Source organism: Ambystoma mexicanum, chromosome 5q (assembly GCF_040938575.1).
Source record: "Ambystoma mexicanum isolate Mex_15411 chromosome 5q, UKY_AmexF1_1, whole genome shotgun sequence".
Taxonomy (NCBI): domain Eukaryota; kingdom Metazoa; phylum Chordata; class Amphibia; order Caudata; family Ambystomatidae; genus Ambystoma; species Ambystoma mexicanum.
Window position 1 is genome coordinate 1,091,078,479 of NC_090933.1, and position 21,153 is coordinate 1,091,099,631.

The window sequence follows — 21,153 nt, forward strand, 5'->3', positions numbered from 1 at the left end:
GAGGTATCCAAACCAGATTGCAAAAATTGGCACATGGTATCCTTGCCATACTATATTTATACTCAATGTTGAGGAATCCTTCCCTTTCCTCACCCTCAGGAATATGCTCCACAGCCATTGCCACAGCTTTGCTAGGGCACAAGTAGCATTAATTGCTTTCAGCGCCAGGCTACGCGCCAAGAACACCCTTTTTCCCAGAGTGTCAAATATCTTGTCATCCATATCTGGAGGAATTGTTGGATAGGCAGCGGCCTTTGAGGTTGACATAGCTGCCTGGACAACCAAACTTTCAGGATCTATTGCAGAAGGCCTGTACTTCCTAGCTAGGTCCTTATTAACTGTTGGAGTAGTATTAGGCGTTTTCCAGTTCTCCAGGACCCTGTTCATCAATGCAATATTGAAAGGGAGAATTGGATCCTTGGGAGGACCCTTGTCAACGATATCTGTGAGATCATTCACATATTCAGCCACAGGCCTACTCCATCCTAAATGATCACCTTGACCATGACTGACATATAAGAGGCATGACCAGCCACCTCTGGCCTGGCCAAATCCACTTATGGAGATGCATTCAGGCCACTGGCAGGCTTCAAGGTGTCCGCCAGGTCTCTCAGCTTTGACTCCTCAGAGAACAGTTCTTCAAGAGCATTTCGAGTGCCATATTCCAACCCAAACAGAGGCCTTCTCTCCTCTTCCACCTCTTCCTCTTCAAAAATGGGGCTCATCAAAGGTCCTCCTTTGACAAGGGCTACCTTTGACAAATCAGTCGAGGATATTGATGGTTTTGGAATCAATGGTTTTGGCATCAAACAATCCAACGTTGATACCTTTGTCAGAGCAGAAGGGGAGAAGGATGGATTCGACTTGACCCAAGGCGTCAAATCACTCAACCCCTTTTGGGGAGGCTCAAGGATTTACTTCCCAGGCCTGTCAGCCTCACAAGGCACAATGGGGTTGGAAGCCTTCTACGGTTCACTAGAAGGGGTGGATGATGCCGTCTTCATGAACACCTCTAACATTTTGAGGCAAAAATCCTCTTATCCCGTCTTGGAAGGCCATTTACTCTGAAAACTGTTTTCTATTGGGTGAGAAGTCAGAAGACGACAATCGGGATCAATGGTGTCACTTTTTAGACTTCTTATGCAAAGATGATGACGACGAGTGTCGGTAAGTCGTCCGTGAGCGCTTGGAAGGTTTGTGCTTTTGAGCTCTGTGAGGTGAAGCCTCTCTCGAGCTCTTGTCGTCCGATGACTCCATCTTCGACGGGGTAGTGGAAGGGGATTTGGATGAGGGCCTAGCTAGGGCGTGTTTCCCCTTCCGCTCCTTCAAGGCTTTCACGGTCATCGACTGGCATCAGCCGCAGTCGTCGACCTTATGGTCTACTCCCAAACACCAGAGGCATATTCGGTGTGGGCCCCTGATGGACATCTTTGACCCACAATCCGAACACCTCTTAAAACCAGTCTTTGGGTTAGACATCTCAAAAAACACGATAACGCAGTAGACAAATGTGAATGAACCATTTTGAAGCATGCTTGGTGGAAAATCGGAAATGAAACAACGGGTGTGGTGCGTGCCACTTATACCACTGTCGATGTCACAGCTGAGAGCAGGATGGAAGCCGCTGATGGACCTCAAGTCGACGGCGCCTTCTACTGTTGAAATGTTTCCAAAGCTGCAAGCAGGATATTGGATATATCGAAGATAAGGAATACCTGTGAGGACACAATCCATTAGAATGTATGTATCCCAGTGTACAGTGTGTATATTTCAGTATCTAATGTATGCATCTTAATATATGATATATACATCCCAGGATGTAATGTAAACATTTCCGTGTTTAGTATATTCATTAATGAATCTTAAATTATAGCCCAAAAACCCCCATCATAAAATTCCAGCTGTCACACTTCACATTCTTTGCTTTTAAAATAGTATTTGACACTTGACTAGGATCTGCTTATGGAAGAATATTTATTATGTGCAAGCAAGAGCCAAGGTCTTAAAGGGGATGACAGTGAGTGGTGTGGCCATGCATTGTAAAGAATTCAATCCTCATTGCCATATGGAAAAGGGATATTGCAAGTCACCTCAGAGTTCTGAGACCTTATAGAGGCACTTGGGCTTCAGCCATGTTCCTCTATTTGCTCACGGAACTCCTCAGTGACTTGCAATACCCTTATGACCTTTGGTAGGGGGTACTTTATCCCACATATCAGACACATCTACAAACCTTTTACAATTCAATAAACACATTTATATAAACAATGCAATGGGTACGATATGAAACTATAAATAAGTCATATCAATGGAAACCTGTGGCTTACAAGACGCCTTCTTTTTCACCACTGCATTTTACTTACTGGCGACTTTGCTCGACTGTCTTTGAATTCTAAATTGGAAAAAAGTACATCATCAGTTTATGCACCATTTAGAATATTGATGTTTTTTATTCTATCCCTGTAACTGTTTGTCTCACTTTGCCTGTTTATGTCTACCTGTAGCTTTGCTTTGTTTATTTGATGAGCTGATATCAAATCATAAAAGGAACATATCACCCACATATCTATTCAATGCGATAAAAACAAATGATGCAATGGCACAAATTATTTCACATTTCACTTAAATAATTAAAATAGGTTAGAGACACACACACTAGCAAAAAAGCACAGAACGCATAGCAAACAGATAAAACATGCCTACGACAGACATGCACCATCAATGTTAAGCACTACTGCTTTCAAAAACCCACAGCTAAGCGTCCCACTCATCCATACTTTTTAATATGAGTAGACGTTTGAATTAATCATTCTGGTGCTTTTGTTAGAACATTTTTACAAGTTGTAACCATGTGGTCAACTAGAGCTAAAGCCTCTGCAATCAATCTATCTGTCTGTCTGTCTATCTATCTATCTATCTATCTATCTATCTATCAATCTATCTAGCCGTCCATCGATCTTAACGGATGTACAAATGAAAAACACAAAAGTCAAGACGAGCAGACGGACACGGAAGGGCAGATTGACAGAAGGATAGTGATCAAAAAGTCGATAATGACAGCCAGCATGACTGGACTTGCTGCACATTGCCTGTTATGTGCTTTTTATATCACATATCTCATATTATAGAAGGAATCGGACTACCAATGCAGGAGCATGAGGTGCAATAGCTACCAAGTAGTATGAATATACAGTACAATTTGTAATGCACAGACCCGAACCCATAAATGTGCATTTGGATCAAGTTTGTTTTAGTAGTTCATTTTCTAGAAAGCACATTTGTTCCGCCATAAAACGGCCAATTATCGACCCAGACGTTTTGCCGCCGTGCTGCTGCCTCCCGTGTCAAAGGTGTTTACTGCACTCCAAACCAATCTTTTTGACCAACAAACGCAACATTACGACTTAATTAGTACATGGGGTGGGTTGTTGGGAGTCTTCAACAGACAAAGAAGAATGAGAGTGCATTAATTATAAGGCTACACCAAGGAGGAGAGCATTCCCTGTAATAAGGCCCAGTGCAATGTTTCTGTAGTATGGCATGTCTCAACAATGATGTGCTTTCCATTGTTAGCTACACTGACTGCATATAGCATCCATGAGAATCCGCTAATTCTACAAAGACTGTTGTTTCATAGCCACCTACTGACCAACATACACGAACTACCAAATAAAGGAAAATAATATTCAACTTGCAGCATTTCAAAAAAGCTTTCTGCTTAAAATAATATATTTCCCATGTGATGCAAGGGCAAACAAAGCAACGTCCTATAAAACGTAGATGTCAAGTTATTGTGCATGACAAGCTGTAACTGCCATCTTCTGTTGCATATATTTGAATAATGTATTAGGCTGGTCATTTTTAAAATGAATGTAACTCATTTCCCTTAATTAAAGAAGCCATCCAATTTAAAATCGAGTTGATTTTATAACATGCACATTATGATAAATAATGTAACCAGTCACATGTATATTATGATCTAGAAATTGTATTGAGGGATTCTGGAGACATGTCCAAATTACTCGGCCTTTGGCATTGACTTTATTTGGACAGAACTCCAAAATGGCATTATTCGACCATAATACACTGTTGCCCATTATGCGTTCTATATATGTTCCATGACATTATTGCCTTGTACTTCACAAGAGTTTGATATTTACCATTTAAATGGTTTAGTATGTCATTTAAATATATGTTTTTTTCCATCAGTAAAATATTTCTAATAATAGGAAATTTAATATTTTTTAGTGCTGTTAAGTAGTCTGTAGTAAAAATATTTTTTTGAAAACTAGTTTATGTTAGGCAGAGAGTGGATTAAAAATATTGAAACTTTTAAAGAATTTTCTTCTGCAGTAGGGGTTTCAGTGCTGCTCTTTTCAGAATTCAACTAGCAGTGTAAAGCAAAGCATGTCAAGATTTAGGGGGTCAAAAGGTGTTTGGCGGTAACAAAAATTCCAGTGGCAATTACAAAATACCACGAAAATTATCGTTTGCCTGATTCAGAATGGCTGATATTAACTATAGGAATATATTAATAGTATAGAACTGAAGGCAAAGTCTTATAGTGCATTTTAGCCGAAGTCCACCTGTTTTTACCTACATGTCAGAGATTGAGGTAAACATTTTAAAATGATCAAGACTAGTTGAAACTTTTTAACTGAACAGAATGGAAGTGCAGGCATTCCTTTCTATACAGTGAAACATTTATGTACAGGGGGCCATTGTAAGTGGATGGAAACGTGGACCTCTCACTAGTTTACCTATGTAATTTAAGAGTCAGAAATGACACTGTTCTGAATTAAATAATGTATGAACTACCACACCATCTCATTGAACGTGGAAACAGAAATGTAAACAAAATACAAATCATTACTTCAGAAGTTACACCTGGGACTAGTGGTATTTCTAGAATATCACCTGTGTTATCCCAAAAATACTACTACTGTCAGCGCCAAACTTTGAATAAGATGGTTTTGCAGAAATACCATTCATGGAGGTGATATCAACCACTGACAGAGGTGGTATTTGCAAGCAGCAATATTTCTCAAAACAAATCTGCCGATCTTGAAATGTTGCTGTAAGTACCCATATTCCTGGGGGCTACATTAATGTCCTTCAAGACTTTGGCAATCAAAGATAAAAAAAATACCTGAGTGAGAAGAACTACAACCTTAAGTGTGACAACCTGAGCAAAAGAGAACAAGAACTATGACAAGTATTCAGGCAAGATTCCACAATAGTCATTAAACCAGCAGAAAGAAGTGGGGGGATTGTTGTCCTTAACGGAGAAGATTATCAAGAGAAACCCTATTGACAACTTACTTATCTAGTTTGTTACAAGTGGCTAAACATTCACCCAGCAATGGTGCTCAAGAGACACATGGATATCTTTCTTAGATCAAGTTGAATTGATACATTTGAGATGCACACATCTGTTTACCCCAACCATTGTTTATCCCAAGTGCCCAAGAGTTTGTGCCAGCCACCAGGAAGTCTTCTTGTTTCCTCAATGAACTCGCTGTTGGAGTCCACATCAATCAAAATAGAAAGACGCTTGCAACCTTTTGTCTTGGGATTCAGTTACGAAATTAGGGAAACAACGGATTATCAAACTAAACTATGGTGAGATTATTCCTACGTTAGTAATTATTCATGTAGTGCGTTTATGTAGGGGTATCCCACTTGTGTAGAGCTTATTTTTACTTGTATTATTTCGGAGGGTTTGATCAATAGGCATCATGAAACACAGAGAAATGCTACTAGAGATACAGAGATTTGGTATAATTTAAAATGTGTTTGTATTCAATGATTAATATTTCCACCAAAAAACAAGGTAACCCATGCTAATTTGACGAGAAGTTGATGGGAGGAGGTTGTGGCCTGGAGTGGAAAAAATGAAAAATCTCTTGATCAAATAATGTTGAGGTCATTGCATATCAGTAACGCATTTATTGTTTGGAAATGTTCCAATATGAAGCTTTTCAATTATATTGATAATCTAAACTCAAATTAAATTAATCTTTAATGTGACAGATTTGCTAGAAGAACTACTTCTGAAAAGCAACACTTCATCTCACGACTGCATGCCAAACCATCCAACAAAAAATCTCTGCACCATGGTTAAGTGAAACATTACAAGTGAAGAAGAGATTGTAGCAGAATTAATATCAGAAGTCATTATCTTTTTTTCAAGGAGTACCCAAATGATAATAAAGTATTTATAAGAAGACAAGATTAACAATGTAATAGCTTTTGAAGACACCTAAAAATATATTGCAAGCAATGGTAGAATTCTGCAAAGAATCTATCCAAAGTATTACCACATTTAATGCACAGCCACAAAAAGTAAAATCCATCAGTATGAAATATAGTCCAATCTTGAAAATAGAAAATGACATTCCAGGGGCATTTGACGTTCAAGTGTATGTTACCTTCTCCAAAATGGACAATCTGAAATACATACTATTACCTAGCATGAATAATCGAGGATAATCAAGTTAGTACCAAGAACCAACAATTGGTTGGATCTGATCCTGGAATGGCTGCAGACAGAGCAGCAGCTTAAGTTCCTGGTCTCTCCTGATGTTAGATGATTCAAATGAGTCAAGTGAATGTACTAAACAGCAAGAAAAAGATAGATTCAGCCGAAAACCCAATATCAAATAAACCTAAACAAGTCAGACCTGATCTGGAGATGGTGGATGGAACCCCGAACTTCAAAGATATTTACGCTCTACTAATAAAAGTGGCACAAGATGTTGAAAAAGTGAAATCATCATTCATAGAACTATCATCAAAAGTGATGCAGCTGGAAAGCAGGATGAATAGGGCTGAAATTAAATCAGAGGACCTGTTTGGCGAGACCACTGGAAGTTTCAGAGAATACAATGTTTTGAAAGAAGCGGTGAATATATACCAAAAATGTCATGGCCATTGGGCCATTGGCCCAGGCCTTCCTCACCCTCACGGTCCAAATGGACCCAGTCCTGGCGCCTCTGGCTCATAGAAAAGTGTGCTTTGCACACTCTGTGCCTAAGGCACGTGCATCAGGGCCGCCTGGCCATAGAAAATCATTGGGAGGCACGTGCAAGAATCCCTGGGAGGGGCAAGGTGGAGCCACAAGGTGGGGCCAAAGGAAGGGGCCAGAGCCAGCCTATTTAAGGCCAGCCCAACCACATGCCCCGCTTCGCGTTATTCTGCTTTGCAGTGTGACGCTTACCGCTGTTCCTCAGCTCGGGTCCTGTTACTCCACCTCTGAAGACCATCTTACCTGAAGCCTGCAACTCCATCGCTGAAGGCGCATCTTACCTTATTCCAGCCTCTCCATCGCTGTGGGCGCACCCTACCTGCTGTCCAACGCCATCGGAGTCGGAGCCTTTCCTCTCCCGATCCGGACGTTCAGCGACGCGGGAGCGCCTCTTCTTTTCTTCATCTTCGCGATATCTTCATCCGGGGCCACAGATCAGCCTTTGAGCATTCAGACTCTGCTCCACGCCGCCAGACCGCTCCTGCAAGGGAAAAAGAACACAACAGGTTAGAAATCTTATAACAAACACTTGGCCGCTCCATACCTGAGTTTAGAACTCCATTATAACGGCCAATTTACCTGCTGATTTCAGAGCTCCATCATCATAGGGAATCCCCAGAACCACTTCACGATTCCGAGCTACCATTTTCACACCTATTGGGAAGAGAAGATTGCAAGAATTATTTTATTATTTACAATCAAGGCAAAAGACTCACTGCCAAAGACATTATAATAAACAAACAATAATCCCAACAAAAGACTTACCTTCCAAGTGGATTGGTCGCAGTCGGTCTGGATCGCCACTTCCTCGGGCCATTGAAGCAACTAGGTCCACTCTACGCGCCCTTGCTGAAGGAAGCAGGACGGAGAGCTCAGCATTACAAAACAACAGGTGAGCTTGCATTGGAAAACTCTTGCTCACTATATTTTGGCACGAAAGGGTTGAGGGAATTCGCGACACGCCCACGCCATTCTCATTGCCTCTCATCTTCTCACAGGGGCAAGACCAGCATCCAGAACAGCCTACACAGCAGCATCTGGGGAAGATAGCCGACAGAGGGGGGCCAAGCCGAGGGAGGGCTCCAACCATGCCCCAACGCCCCCACAGAGACCAGGTGAGCGTAACAAAAAAGTCAACACTGAGTTGAACATAATGAGCAAAAATCTCAATCTACGTCTGGTAGGGGTGGAAGAATCAGAAGATAATTAGGAGGATATTAATCAATTTGTGATACACACTATTAAAGAGTTTCCCTTTGCACTTGCACTTTTTACTGTTTACTGTTGGATCCCATGTACTGCACTGCCTCCTCCTCTTCCCCCTCGCACTTTTCCCCTCCCCCCTCCCGTGCACTTGCGCAATCTCAATGTCACCTGTCCTAGTAAGATCATGGTCTATGTCTTCCTTTTGTTCCCCCTACCTTGCCTCGACGCGCCTTAAACCACTTGTGTATAGGTGCATTATAAATGCCATATCATATGATATGCTAAAGGGACACTTGATCCCTGAACCTCGCTTACAGAGTTGGAAGACTTGGAGAAAAAAAAAACATGTGAGATAATATTTACAATAAATAAAGTTAGCACCAAAGAAAAGATACTCAAAATTGCCAGAGATAATGGAAAGGTTCCCAGATTTCTATCAACCCAGATTTTCCAAAGTAGGTTGGAAAGCTTTTGGTAAAGTGAAAGCACTGGCCATATACCTAAAGGTCAAGGTACAACTTAACAAACCAGCAATACTGAAATTCTTCCTGCCGGATATGATTAAGAGCACAGAAGACCCAAGGGAGGTCTTTAATTGGTTAATATGTCTCCAGTCCGATACTGGCAAGTTTAATATGGAAGGAAAAGAAAATTAATTGATTGGTAACTTAAAAAAGCATAGTGTTCACACCTGGATGGTTTTTTACAACATTTTCCTTGAACATTTCACTATTTGCACATTTAAATGTGCTCAGTTACTGTGCTTTACTACCTTGACAGTTTTGTAAATGACAATGGATTGCCAATCAAAATGGAACAAAGAGTTGACGGTTTAACGTTCACGGGATGCATGCGATGCAGAACCAACTCATGCCGAGAAGAGTTGATGAAACGCAGACCTTGTAACTAATATCACTCCCTAAGGTCCTTTACTCAAACATAACTAGACATGTCTCTGCTTTCTTCATGCATGGAGGTTCTTTTCTCAAATGTGGCACTGTGTCCGCAACACCACGCTTTTTTTTTTGCTTAATACACAGAGTTGCATGGAAGAAGTTGATTACTGGGGGGAGCAGTAGGGAAGCAGAGGATGGACTGATCGATGGGGCCATACGTTGCTAGGCTGGTGGGGTAAATATTCTGCCAAATGGATTCTCTATATGACCTATGAAGTGGTGGCTGTTTGTGGGCGATATTAATGCATCTGTCAATTTCAATGTTTCGAAGGATAACATTCTGATAAATAATTAATAGACAGAACCCATATATTTTAGGTCTATTTGACAGCTTGCAACCCTCTGTTTAACATTATGCTGTGACTCATTTTACATATGAGTAGGAATTTCACCCTTCGACTAAAATAAGGATATTATTTAATTTAAGATTTAAATGAAAGACTAGCTGGCTTTGCAGTTCACATTTGAATTATATAGTGATGTGCATAAGCGATTACATGGAAAATAGCAATAGCACATTATCATATATATTATCATGTATAGTAAATTAGTGGCATCAATTATCCAGAATAAGAATCAGATTATGTAAAGGAAAAGCGATTGCATGCTACACTGTCTTCACAATATATGCAATTGAATGCCCCTGCAATCTCGTGTACATTGGCTCCAATAACTGTTCCCTCATGGTGCATATCTTACAAAATATGAGTGATTAAGAATGTTGATGTTAATTACCAACAGCTCTACACTTTGCACCACACCACAAAAAACTCTCTGGGGAGGTCTTCTATGTATAGCACTATATTCCCAGCCAGAATTGACCTTAATAAATGGCATACATACATATATGCATCCATCAGTGATCAATCCGAGGTGAATTACTTTAGAATAGGTCTTGTTGTAATTGAGAGAAGGAAGCAGGATTCTCAAATTACAACTAATTGAATTGAAATAATTTATAACAGTTGGAAAATGTAAACTGTCTGACCACAATTTGAATAAATGCATTTCTTCCTGAGATGATTGCACCATATGTGGACCTGTAGGGGGTATCGGGCAGTTATTCACGCAAGTATCTGCTTAAAAGCTCAATTAGCACTAATGAAACACCATGCAGCAGTCATGTTATGCCCCGGGCCCATTAATCAAACATTATAGAGCAAGAGAAAGTTTGGCATAAATGTCTAAACCAGTGGTGGACTTAAATTAATTCCAATAGTCAGTGAACTATATTTACAATGATTGCAGTCTGTGGATAAACCCATTAACTGCTAGACCTAAAGATCTGGAAGCAGAAATACAGCCCTTTATGAACTAGAGGCTGTGCGGAAGTTAAAAACAAAGCATATCTCATCAAAGAATAAATATAGTACTATGCAAAAGAATTAAGTTAATACAACCACCGCTCTCAATTCCTGCAGAGTTGGAACTCTGGGTATCACATGACAAAGGAGAAAATAGTTGTTACACCAATTGTGATTGGCCTCTAGAAATATGCTTGAAAAGGAACCACTTCTCTGCCAGGGTGCCACTATAAAGAGGCTGAGATTCCTTCGTTAGTTGAATCATCTTTGTAACAATAAGAAGAATCCAACTATGGACCTTGTTGAAGGTAAAACAGGTCTCTTTCATGAGGTGAAGACAAAAATTATAGAAAAGAGCAAAACTCTTTCTTAACCCATCTCTGAGGGACAAAAGGGGAGTTGCAGAAATAAAGGCCTGCCTGCTGCTGAAAATTTATAAACAAGGAATCAATGCTTGCTTTTCGAGCCAAGCTTCCTGGAAATGACTTTAGCATTCTTCCCTAGCTGCGAAGAAAAGAATGGGGTTTATTTTCTCTGGCAACTGGTAAAAGGACCCAAAGGGTGTACCAAGGTCAAAGGGTATAAAGGGTATTTGGCAATGCTGGTGCTAAGCACACTATGTATCTGATTCAAGAAACGTTTGAGCCACATCAAGCCAGAGCTGAAGAGCTGTCATGATGGTGAAGCACCCCTGTCTGTCCACCTCCAAGCCTGCATCACCCCATTAAGCCACTTGGACTGCAAGCTGAGACAGATGGTCGAATCATTTCTCACTGAAGGTGACCCATTCAAGCTAAACTGTATCGAACTGCTGGAGACAAATTGACTGCTTTCTTCAACTATGAGGCCTTCATTGTCACATAAAAGCATAACTTCACAGTTTGAAAAATTGTCTAGAAGACCATCTAAATGATGTTGATATCCTACAAAGACACTGGGCCTCATTACGAGTAAGGGGAAAAATGATGCCGGTATGTAAATACCGGCATCATTTAACGTTCCGTAGCATTCTGTAAATACCGGCATCATTTAACGTTCCGTAGCATTCTGACCCACAAACCCGGTATTAACGGCACCGTTATTTACGGTGCCGCTAATAGCGGCACAGGCGCATACACGCGCCTCCTCAGGTAGTAAATACCGGCATGCCGGTAATAGGGGGCAATCACAACCCACGCAAACATGCAAATACCGGCATCGCGAACACGGTAATAACGGGCTGCATGATGCCGGAAAAACAGGCATCGCGGACCACCCGCAAACAGCAACCAAGATACAAGGCAGCTGCCACAGGTGCACACAATCCCCACAGGTGGAGTCAAAGGAGGCTGTGCCAGTATGAACTGAGCACACCCACACACCGCAACCCCCCCCCGGCGTAGCCAATGCAGAGTTGGCCATCACAAAAGGCGCACAATGAAACACCACACCCCTTCCCACACCAAAATGCCACCACTAGCACCATCAAACATGTTGCAGGAGGACCCGCCCATAGTGATACAACCACAGCAGCAACAACAGGCAGCACAGAGGAGAAGCAGGAGGAGAAGGAGGGCGAGACATGGCCAGCAATCACCACCAGCGCAGCAACCAGTGCCACGTAGGCAGCCACCAATGCCTTGCACCAGACCCAGCCCATGTAAACCAACCCCTGAGCAGACGCACACCCTGGACCGGTTGGACCGTGACACCATCACCACCATAGTGGACATGACACAGAATGACATTGCCAGCCACATCGAGATACGCACTGCCATCCCCCCACCAATAAAGGTGGTTACTGTGCAACACTTCCTGGCCCCAGGCACCTACCAACACACAGTGGACCAGCTGCATGGCATTTCACAAACACTACTCTCACGCATGCTGGACCACGTGCCTGGCAGCCTGGTGAGTTGCACAACTGTCCCATGGCTGTGCTGTGGGGACCTGATCAGTGCAGATGCAGAAGGGGGGGACTACTGCACCTGGGTGGCAAGGGGGGGAATAGTGCACCTGGGTGGCAGTAGCCAGTGAGTGGAGAGTGCATGCCGAGCCAAACACTCCAGACCTGAACTAGCCAAACCGAACCCGACACATCACTGGGCCACAAATGCCAAACTATGCATATGGATGACGACAAGTAAGAGCCACAACCAGGCCACCATGGCAATGTCAAGCAATGCAGGACTGAACAGGATGGTAACCCTGGCAATGTGGCCAGTGTGAGCATGCATAATTGTGAGCATGTATAGAATACACATCATGAATTGGAGGCCAAACATTGCCGCACTAACACAGCACATCTGCCTCAGCATGCATGTTTACACCCTGCATCATCTATCAAACCACATCCAGTGTCCCACACCTCATTACAGTATCCATAGCATCTATGTGACTATTGCGTATACGTACAGGGACATGTGCATGCCCACAGCAAATAGCTGCCGCCATGACTGAGTGCCCTGAAAGTTGGCAAGTCAGAGTGACACACACCTATTCCAATCTGCCTGCAGGTGATGGAGGATATACCTTCAGGCCGTGGCTACTTACCCCAATGCGTAACCGCTGAACTGGCATGGATAGGAGTACAATCGCATGCACACTCGTACCCGTGTTCTGCCTGAGCATACCTTTGGCCTGTGAAAGCGCGGTTACGATGCCAATGCAGTTCTGGTGGTGCACTCCTATATAGGCCTGAGGGGGTGGCAAATATCACCATGGCCTGTGTCATGCTGCACAACATGTGCGTCCGGAGGAATGTACCACTGCCAACTGACATAGACATGCATGGGCCGGGTGACCATGAAGGGGATAGAGACGGAGGCGAAGGAGCCCCCCTGCCAGTACATGATGCACGGGATGGCCATGCTGTACGCCAAGCACTAATCCACGTGTACATCTGAAACGCACGGACCATGAAAGGAATGTTCCAGTGACACACTGGCTGCATGTGGGCATGCACACTTGTATACTTAGCAGTTCACAACCGTACGCTATCACACATTGAATGTACATGCACAAAATTAAGAATGTCCAGCCATTGAATTGCTTGCAAACAACGGGTGTATTATTCACATACACGTGATAATATTAACATTCCCCTCCAAACACCCCAGCGAACCCTCCCTCCCACCCCACAAACCCTCCAAACACCCCAGTGAAATCCCTCTCCCTCCACACAGATGCTAAGTGTCCCCATGTGTGCATCGGACAGTGCTCCCTTCCACAATGTGTCCTGCCACAATGCCATTGTCCGTGCATTCATTTCTTTTGCATTTTGGTGTTGGGTGGTGCCATGGCCGGCCGTCGTGCGCTCCTCCTCATGTGACGCACCGGACTGGATTGGGCTGAGGTGGCAGGGGTAGTTTTGGCGGAAGTGTCAATTCTCAATGGACTGCCTGTGTCAAGGTGTGGCCGCTGCATTGGAGCGTTACCTGCACGGATGGCCTCCGTGAGTGTCCCCATGCACTCCTGGAAGGCACGCGTGGATGCCTCCACTGCTGCAGTATTGGCTGCTATTGCCCTCACGATGGCACTCATGGCCTCTCTGCTTGCTTCTACCTGCTGCTGCATGATCTGGAGCATGGACTCCTGCCAGGCCTCGACCCTTGTCAGGCTGGTCTCGAATGATGTGACGTCCACAGGTCTGCAGGTTGCTGGCAGGGTGGAGGAGGGCAGAGTGGAGGAGGGCAGGTTGGAGGAGGGCAGAGTGGAGGAGGGCAGACTGGAGGAGGGCAGAGTGGAGGAGGGCAGAGTCGTGCCTTGCAGGGTGGTGGTAGGCGGCTGCGCGGAGCCATCCTCCGGGGCACTGTCCTCGAACAGCGCAGTGTCTGATTCACCGAGGTCTGAATCATGCAGGCACGGATTGTTGAGGCACTCAGACTCTGCTAGAGGTTGGGGGCTGGCAATTGGGCTTGGGGTGGGTGTGCCAGGCATCATGTCTGATTCCTATACCACCTCTATGGACACAACGTCCTTGGTGGCTTGCGGCAGGGCTACCACTGTTGTGGTTTTTGGTTGTTGGTCAGTGGGTGCAGGTGTTCCCTGCAGGGTTGGTGCCTTGCGTGGCATGCTGGCTTTGGCAGATGACTTCTCCTTGGACGGTTGTGTTGGGGTGTCCCTGGACCCCTTTTGTGCACTGGACGTGCTCGCACCCCTGTCCACTGGTCTACCTTCATCGTCAGTGCCTGGGGGATAGAAGAGATGCGGGTCATCAGTGATCTGGTCAATTGGCGGCTGTGATGTATTGTGGTGGGATGTGTCCATGCATTCAGCCATCATTTCATTTCTGGTTTGTTGCTTTGGGTGTACTGAGGGGGTATGTGGGGGATCAATGCATGGCTGGTGGTGTAGCATTAGTTTGGTCTCTGTGTGGTGGGTGCATGGGCATGGTTGGGTCATGTGGCACCTCTGTTGGGATTGGGGTCGTCACTCTGCGTCCATGTGGTGCGGGAAGTGACGATGATTGATCTATGGGTATGTTGATGCATCGCCTTGCCCACTCTAACTTCCCCATCAGTTGGGCCACATCATGTGTCGTGATACGTGGTTGTGATGGTACACCCACCTTCCTCTGTGGTGATTGCCGCCCCGACCTCCTGATCTCCGATCCCCTCAATGCTTTCGGTGTTGATGAAGCGACTTGCCGTCTCCTCCCATGGCATCAATTGGACTGGGGAGTGTGGCCCACCGCCTGTCGCCCTTGCGGCTCTCTGATTTTCGGACAGGGTCCTCCGGACACGGAGGCGGAGGTCGTCCCACCGCTTCCGGCAGTCGCGCACACTCCTTGGGGCGCACCCCACTGCTGTCACCCTCTGCGCTAACTCGAGCCAGACCTCTTTTTTGCGGGTTTGGGCCGCATGCTTGAGGTCTGTGCAGCGTGTTACGTCCGCATGCTCTTCCAGTGTGTTGGCGAGCATGGTGAGCTCAGCGTCCGAGAACCGCTGCTTCCTCTTCCTCTGGGTGGATTTCCTGCTGGCCTTGGACATGGTGATGCTCTCCTGACACACGACGACACGGGAGGAGTGTTGGTTGTGGAGGATTGCAATGGATTGTGTTTTTAAAGATGGCCGCCGGCCCATTTCCCGTTCCTGTGCGATGACGTAATTTCCGGGTCCATTTTTTGCGAACACGGTAATACCACGCCGGTATTACCGTGCCGGTATTTACGGGTTAGTGTGAGGCGGTAGCGCAATGGGCGGGCCCCGCGATGCCGGTATAGGGGGCTTGGAGGCCCTTTACCGGCATGGCGGTATTGCCACTACCGGCATGGGGGAACGCGCGTGCTCGCGCACTCGTAGTGACCCGCTATTGGTGAGTTCATACGTGCACGGACCCGCTCATTCCGGCATGCCGGTAATGAACACGGTTTTACCGGCAAACTCGTAATGAGGCCCACTAAGTAGAATTTAAGTTGAATAGAGGGCCCTAACAAAGGATTTCTATGGCCTGATCCCTTGGATTGTAACCTGGGCCATAGAGACAGTTAATACCCCTCACCCTTCCTTAAAATGACATTCAAAATGCATATTCATTGTTGTCTGCATGTTCCTCTTGTCTGCTAGAACCCAAAGTCTATTCCTTTAAACTGAATCCTTTCCTGCCTAACACACCTGCAGGTGAGTGCCTCACCTCTGCTCTGTCCACCTTCGGTCTCCTTCCCTCATCCCCTTCCGCCTTCCTGCTGCATTTATTTGTTTACCTTGCCTTCCTGCCACAGTTATTTAATTATTTAACCCGGCCTTCCTGCCACATTATTTATTTATTTCTGCCTCCCCGCCACATTTATTTATTTATTTTCAAAATTCCCCTCACTCCGCCGCCCAGCCTCAGTGTTCCCTCGCCATGCTAGAATTGCAAGGAATACTTTCCTGCGTAACACATCTACAGGTGACTGCCTCTCCTATGCCCTCTCCGCCTTCGGCCTCTTTCCCTCGTCCCGTTCCACCTTACTGCCATATTTATGTATCCCGCCTACCCACCACAATTATTTAATTATTTACCCCCCCTTTTCCTGCCACATTATTCATTTACTTTCCGTCCCCCCGGCTGCATTTATTTATTATCCCCCATCCCTGCTGCATTTATTTAATTATTTAACCCCTCCTTCCCGTTGCATTATTTATTATTTCTGCCTCCCTTGCCACATTTATTCATTTATTTTCAATAGTTCCCCATCCGCTCCCTCTTCCCACCCTGTCCAGGGAGGATAGGCCTGCACAGACCTACGTGGCAAGAACAGCCATTCTTCTGAGACTCCCCCAGGCAGCCTTGCCCGGGCAGCCGGTCAAGGGCCACGACTAAGGGGATGCTCCACTCAGAGCAGTTTGCATTCACTGTTTGCCCGTTTACCCATGGATGACCGACAAGGCATGCTACAGCTACAACTAAGGTAAGGTACAACTAAGGTAAGGTTCAACTAAGGTAAGGTGCAACTAAGGTAAGGTTGCACTTAGCTGTGTATTGGGGTAGGAAATGTGTCACCCTTAACTGAAGTTTGGGGGTAGGAAATGTGGTACAGAAATGTGGTACACTTGGATGGATTTTGGGGGTAGGAAAAGTGTTGCACTTGGATGGATTTTTTAGGGGTTGGAAATGTGTCGCCCTTGGATGGATTTTTGGAGGTAGAAAATGTGTTGCATTTAGCTGCATTTTGGGAGTAGGAAATGTGTTGCACTTAGATGGATTTGGGGAAAGGGAAATGCATTGCATTTAGCTATATTTGGGGGGGTAGGAAATGTGTCACCATTAGCTGCATTTTGGGGGTAGGAAATGTGTTGCACTTAGATGGACCTTTGGGGATAGGAAGCTGCTAGGAATGGTATTCCTATTATGTTGTTCTCCCGCTTTATCCTGCTCCCTGAATGCATGCTGTGTCTCTGTAGGTGTGAGGTCATGAATGGAATGCCTGGAGTGTGACTGACTGGAATGCTGAGTGTATGGGGTTCCACCCAGGGCAGTGGGTAATGATGTAGCTTGGGTGGTGGGATAGCAATACATTATCTGCAGTGGGCTTCCCTAGTACTGTACTTCCTATCTCCTTGTGGTGAAACCTGGTTAAAGTAACCTGAAGATCACAGCTGACTACCTGAGTATCCTTCATAAGTACACTGACTACCGGTCAAAACAATTGGCGACAAGCTGGTCTTGGTGAGGACCTTGGAGAATCCTGTAGAAGACAGGTACCTGTGTGAATGAGAGCCAGGGAGAGGAGAAAGGCGACTGCTGTGAGGTGGGGGGAGGGGAGGGTTGCAGAGAAGTAAGCAGAGAGATCAAAGGGAAGGAGAGGAAACCCAACCCACTTTCCCCCATGATGAGTCCCACCACCCAGGGGGATGTAATGGAGACAGTCCTGGTAGGCACCCAGGAGAAGTAATGTTGGCAGCGACTATAAAGGTGCCACGGAGCCTTAAAGAAGCCTGTGACTGCTTTGGCTGGCACATGAGGGAAAATAACAGTGCCAGTGACTGAGTTGGATGGCACCCAGCAAACTTAAGAGTCTGCCCTGTTTGGCACCCTGGGGAAGAAAAGGTGTCAGAAGAGTGATATTAAAGTGCTGGTGACTGTTCCAGTACCTTCAAGTTGCCATGGGAGTTCAAAATTCCCTTTGGTGTGGAGTTGCTTATTAGAGTGCCTAGGGGCCATTGAGTACATGGGCTCCGTGTGGTGCACAGCAATCAGCTGCATGAAAGGAAATTGTATGGAATATTTGTAAGGAAATCAGAAATATGTTTTTGTCGACTGCAAACCTTGTACATAATGTAAGCAGTCTGGGGTGATTTTCAAGTGTTTATGTCAGTAGCCAGTGTTGTGCCATGCTGGTTTGGGCAATGGAATCAGTCAGCTGCAGTGATGGTTGGTGAGGAAAGCTCAGATGGCTCTTGTGTCTGTAGAGGAAGTGATGACATCTTCCCACTGCTGTGGGGGTTGGCGGATGTGTGGAATGTCCGCTATGAGCCATTCTATCAAAAGCAAGATGCATCACTGGTCAGCAGAGCTTCAGGATCTGAGGAAAGGACCATCTTACATGGTCAACGTGATGACGCAAGTGCAAGCTGGTTTCAGTTCCGAGCCTGGAACTGAAATGTTTATATCACCCTGGGCGTGCGCTGCAATGGAAAAGTGATTCATGGGGAAAAAGGAAATGCTCAAATGTCACACAGTGCATGGTGAAGCAGCGTGTGTATTAAGTAGCCAGAGCGGGTGGACATGGTTTTGAATTTTGTCAAGTGGTGGCAGCACCACATGCAAGGTGCACAGTACCCTGACAGGTTGCTTTTTTTCACATGGAGCGCTGTGAATAGTGTTGTCATAACAGGTGGAGTGAAGTAACTGCAGCGCTGGGGGAAAGAGAAATGAATTGTCATGCACCAGCATGCCGTTTGGTTTCACCATCACGAACATGAAAAGTTATTAGTTGGGTCATGTATGACAATACAATTTTATGGACGCAATGTTATTTTGGAAGCAAGAGAGCTTCTTTCTTGTCACTTATACACGTTTCATTTTTGTAATGGAAAGTGTGGCGCTGCCCGATGACTGGGCGCGCATGCGGCGGTGTGACGTTGCACGCCGCTGCGTGCAACATAAATAAACGGGGCGTTCCCGGCTGCGTCAGAGTGACCGGAAGCCTGAACCGAGAGGACGTCTCTGGCTGAGTCCTTTGGGGTGGGGGGCTTACGGAAGGCGCTGGGGGGGTCCTGACAAACCCCCAACAGTGGCGACGAGTGGGGGAAACAATGCCTGGGCCCGGCAGTGACTTGACCGGCAATTTTTGCTTACTTGCAGCGAGGTCGCCTTGAGACTTCGCTCCGGCCCGCAGGCCATGCGTCTGCCACGCGGCTGGCGGCCATTTTGTGAATCAGGCCGTGAAACTTCTCTGAGCTCCGGTTTGAGCTGAGAAGTGCATCCAGGCCTAATTTTTGGCAATCCTGTCAGCAGACAGTATTACCTGCACGTGACTATGCCCAGGGGGTGATTTTGCATTTTCCTGGGTCTCCTACGTCGAGTGCAAGCAAGAAGGAGGGCTACAATGGCTGGGCCTGCATAGCCCATATTTCTTTCTTGTCCTAATTTTTGGAGCAGCTGGAAGCTGAATCTTCTCTTCATCTTCTTCATCATCAGACTAGTGGCCCCACCGATCCTCATCCTCTTCATCATCACAGAGGTGTGGTGCAGCAGCTGTTTTCTCCGAAGGTGCTGGCTGGAGGCATTTGGACTTGGTGTTTGAGTTGCGGCCCCTGTCCTCCACGCTGGGGGTGCCTGTGCGCTCGAACTAATGAGTGACACTGAGGACCAGGACGGAGCGGTGGTGCAGCGGCCTCCACATGTGCCAGCAGCACCTCAAGGTTTGCTACCTCCAGTGCAGCTGGCACAGCAGCCTCCAGGTGGTCAGGCAGGCCCTCAAGGTCCTCTACTTCCAGCGCAGCCTGTGGCAGCACCAGTTGTTCAGCAGATTCTCCCCGTTATGGCTCAGGTACGTACACAGGCAGCTCTGCAGCCCATCCCGGAGTTTGATGTATCGGGCCCACCTTCCAGTTTGAGGCCCAGATGGAGGAGGTGGGTGGACCGCCTGGACATGTACTTTCGGGCTGCCCAGGTGGTGGATGATGATACCGGGCTGGCAACGATGCTGTACTCGGCAGGTCCATCTGTTCAAGAGACTTTCGAATCGCTTCCGCCAGGGGATGGATCCTATGATCAGGCGAAGGCTGCTCTGCAGGCCTACTTTCTGCCTCTCGCCAATGCGGATTATGAACGTTTTGTCATGCTCTCTGCCAAACAGAAAGACGATGAAACTCTGGACACGTTCTATGGGCGCCTAAGGCGTCTCTCGCTGGCCTGTGCTTGGGGCGATGCGGAGCGGAGATCTTTAGAAGTCGCCACAGGACCTAAGAATCCGACGAGGGAGAAGCTGAGCCGACCTGCTACGACGACACCACCGGTGGAGCCCTGCTGAACCGTCACACCACTTTTCCCAACGACAGAGGAGATCTCCAGCCTGGAGAGTCTTCTTCCTTCGACTGGTGGGGATAACCAGTCTGCTTCCTTTTTCACTTCCTGGAGCATCTCGTGGCCGCGCCTTGCCTGTGCCAAGCACCCCGGCAACCGGGATACCACGTTTTACCACTACCGCAAATCAAAGGGTAGTACCTTTAACTGGAAAACTCCGCGGGTGGTTTCTTCCCTGGCAGTGCAACGACCTTCAGCTTCCCTCCACGTCGAGATCTTCTCTTCTTCTGGACGACGCTGCAACTTGTACCCGCTGCCAGGAACAGCTGCCCCCGCTGGAGGATCCTTTCCACATAAGGTACCGTGTTCAGCCTGGCTTCCCTTGCAACCGACTGTACGGGGTAGATTTAGCACCCGGCTTTCGAACCTGGGTTAGCCTGGGACACCCTGGCTAAACTTTTCCGAGCCTAACTAAAACCTTTCTGAACTCCCTGCAAGACGTTTTAAGCCTGTTGTGATTGTGTGATCTTGGGTGCATTTGTGCTCTGCTCTCTCCAAGAGTGGGCCCGGCCTATGGACTTTGGCTCACAAGTAACTGTTGACTTTCCTGCCTTGCTTAAGAGTTCCTAAGTATTAGTGTGGTGTATATTCCTACGTTCTGCCTTTTTCCCTCCCTTTTTCATTAACTTATTGAAGTGCCATCTATAGTTAAGCGCTCACCTCTGTC

At 46.1% G+C, this 21,153-nt stretch overlaps 1 protein-coding gene across 1 annotated transcript in view; it reads right to left on the reverse strand.

Annotated features, from left to right (window-relative positions):
- Positions 1 to 21,153, reverse strand: part of LOC138498350 (transient receptor potential cation channel subfamily A member 1-like) — a 1,354,892-nt gene that overhangs the window by 904,542 nt on the left and 429,197 nt on the right. Inside the window, exon 8 of the mRNA XM_069622141.1 lies at positions 2,364 to 2,392. Coding sequence (XP_069478242.1) covers positions 2,364 to 2,392 — 29 coding nt within the window. The remainder of the gene's footprint in view (positions 1 to 2,363; positions 2,393 to 21,153) is intronic.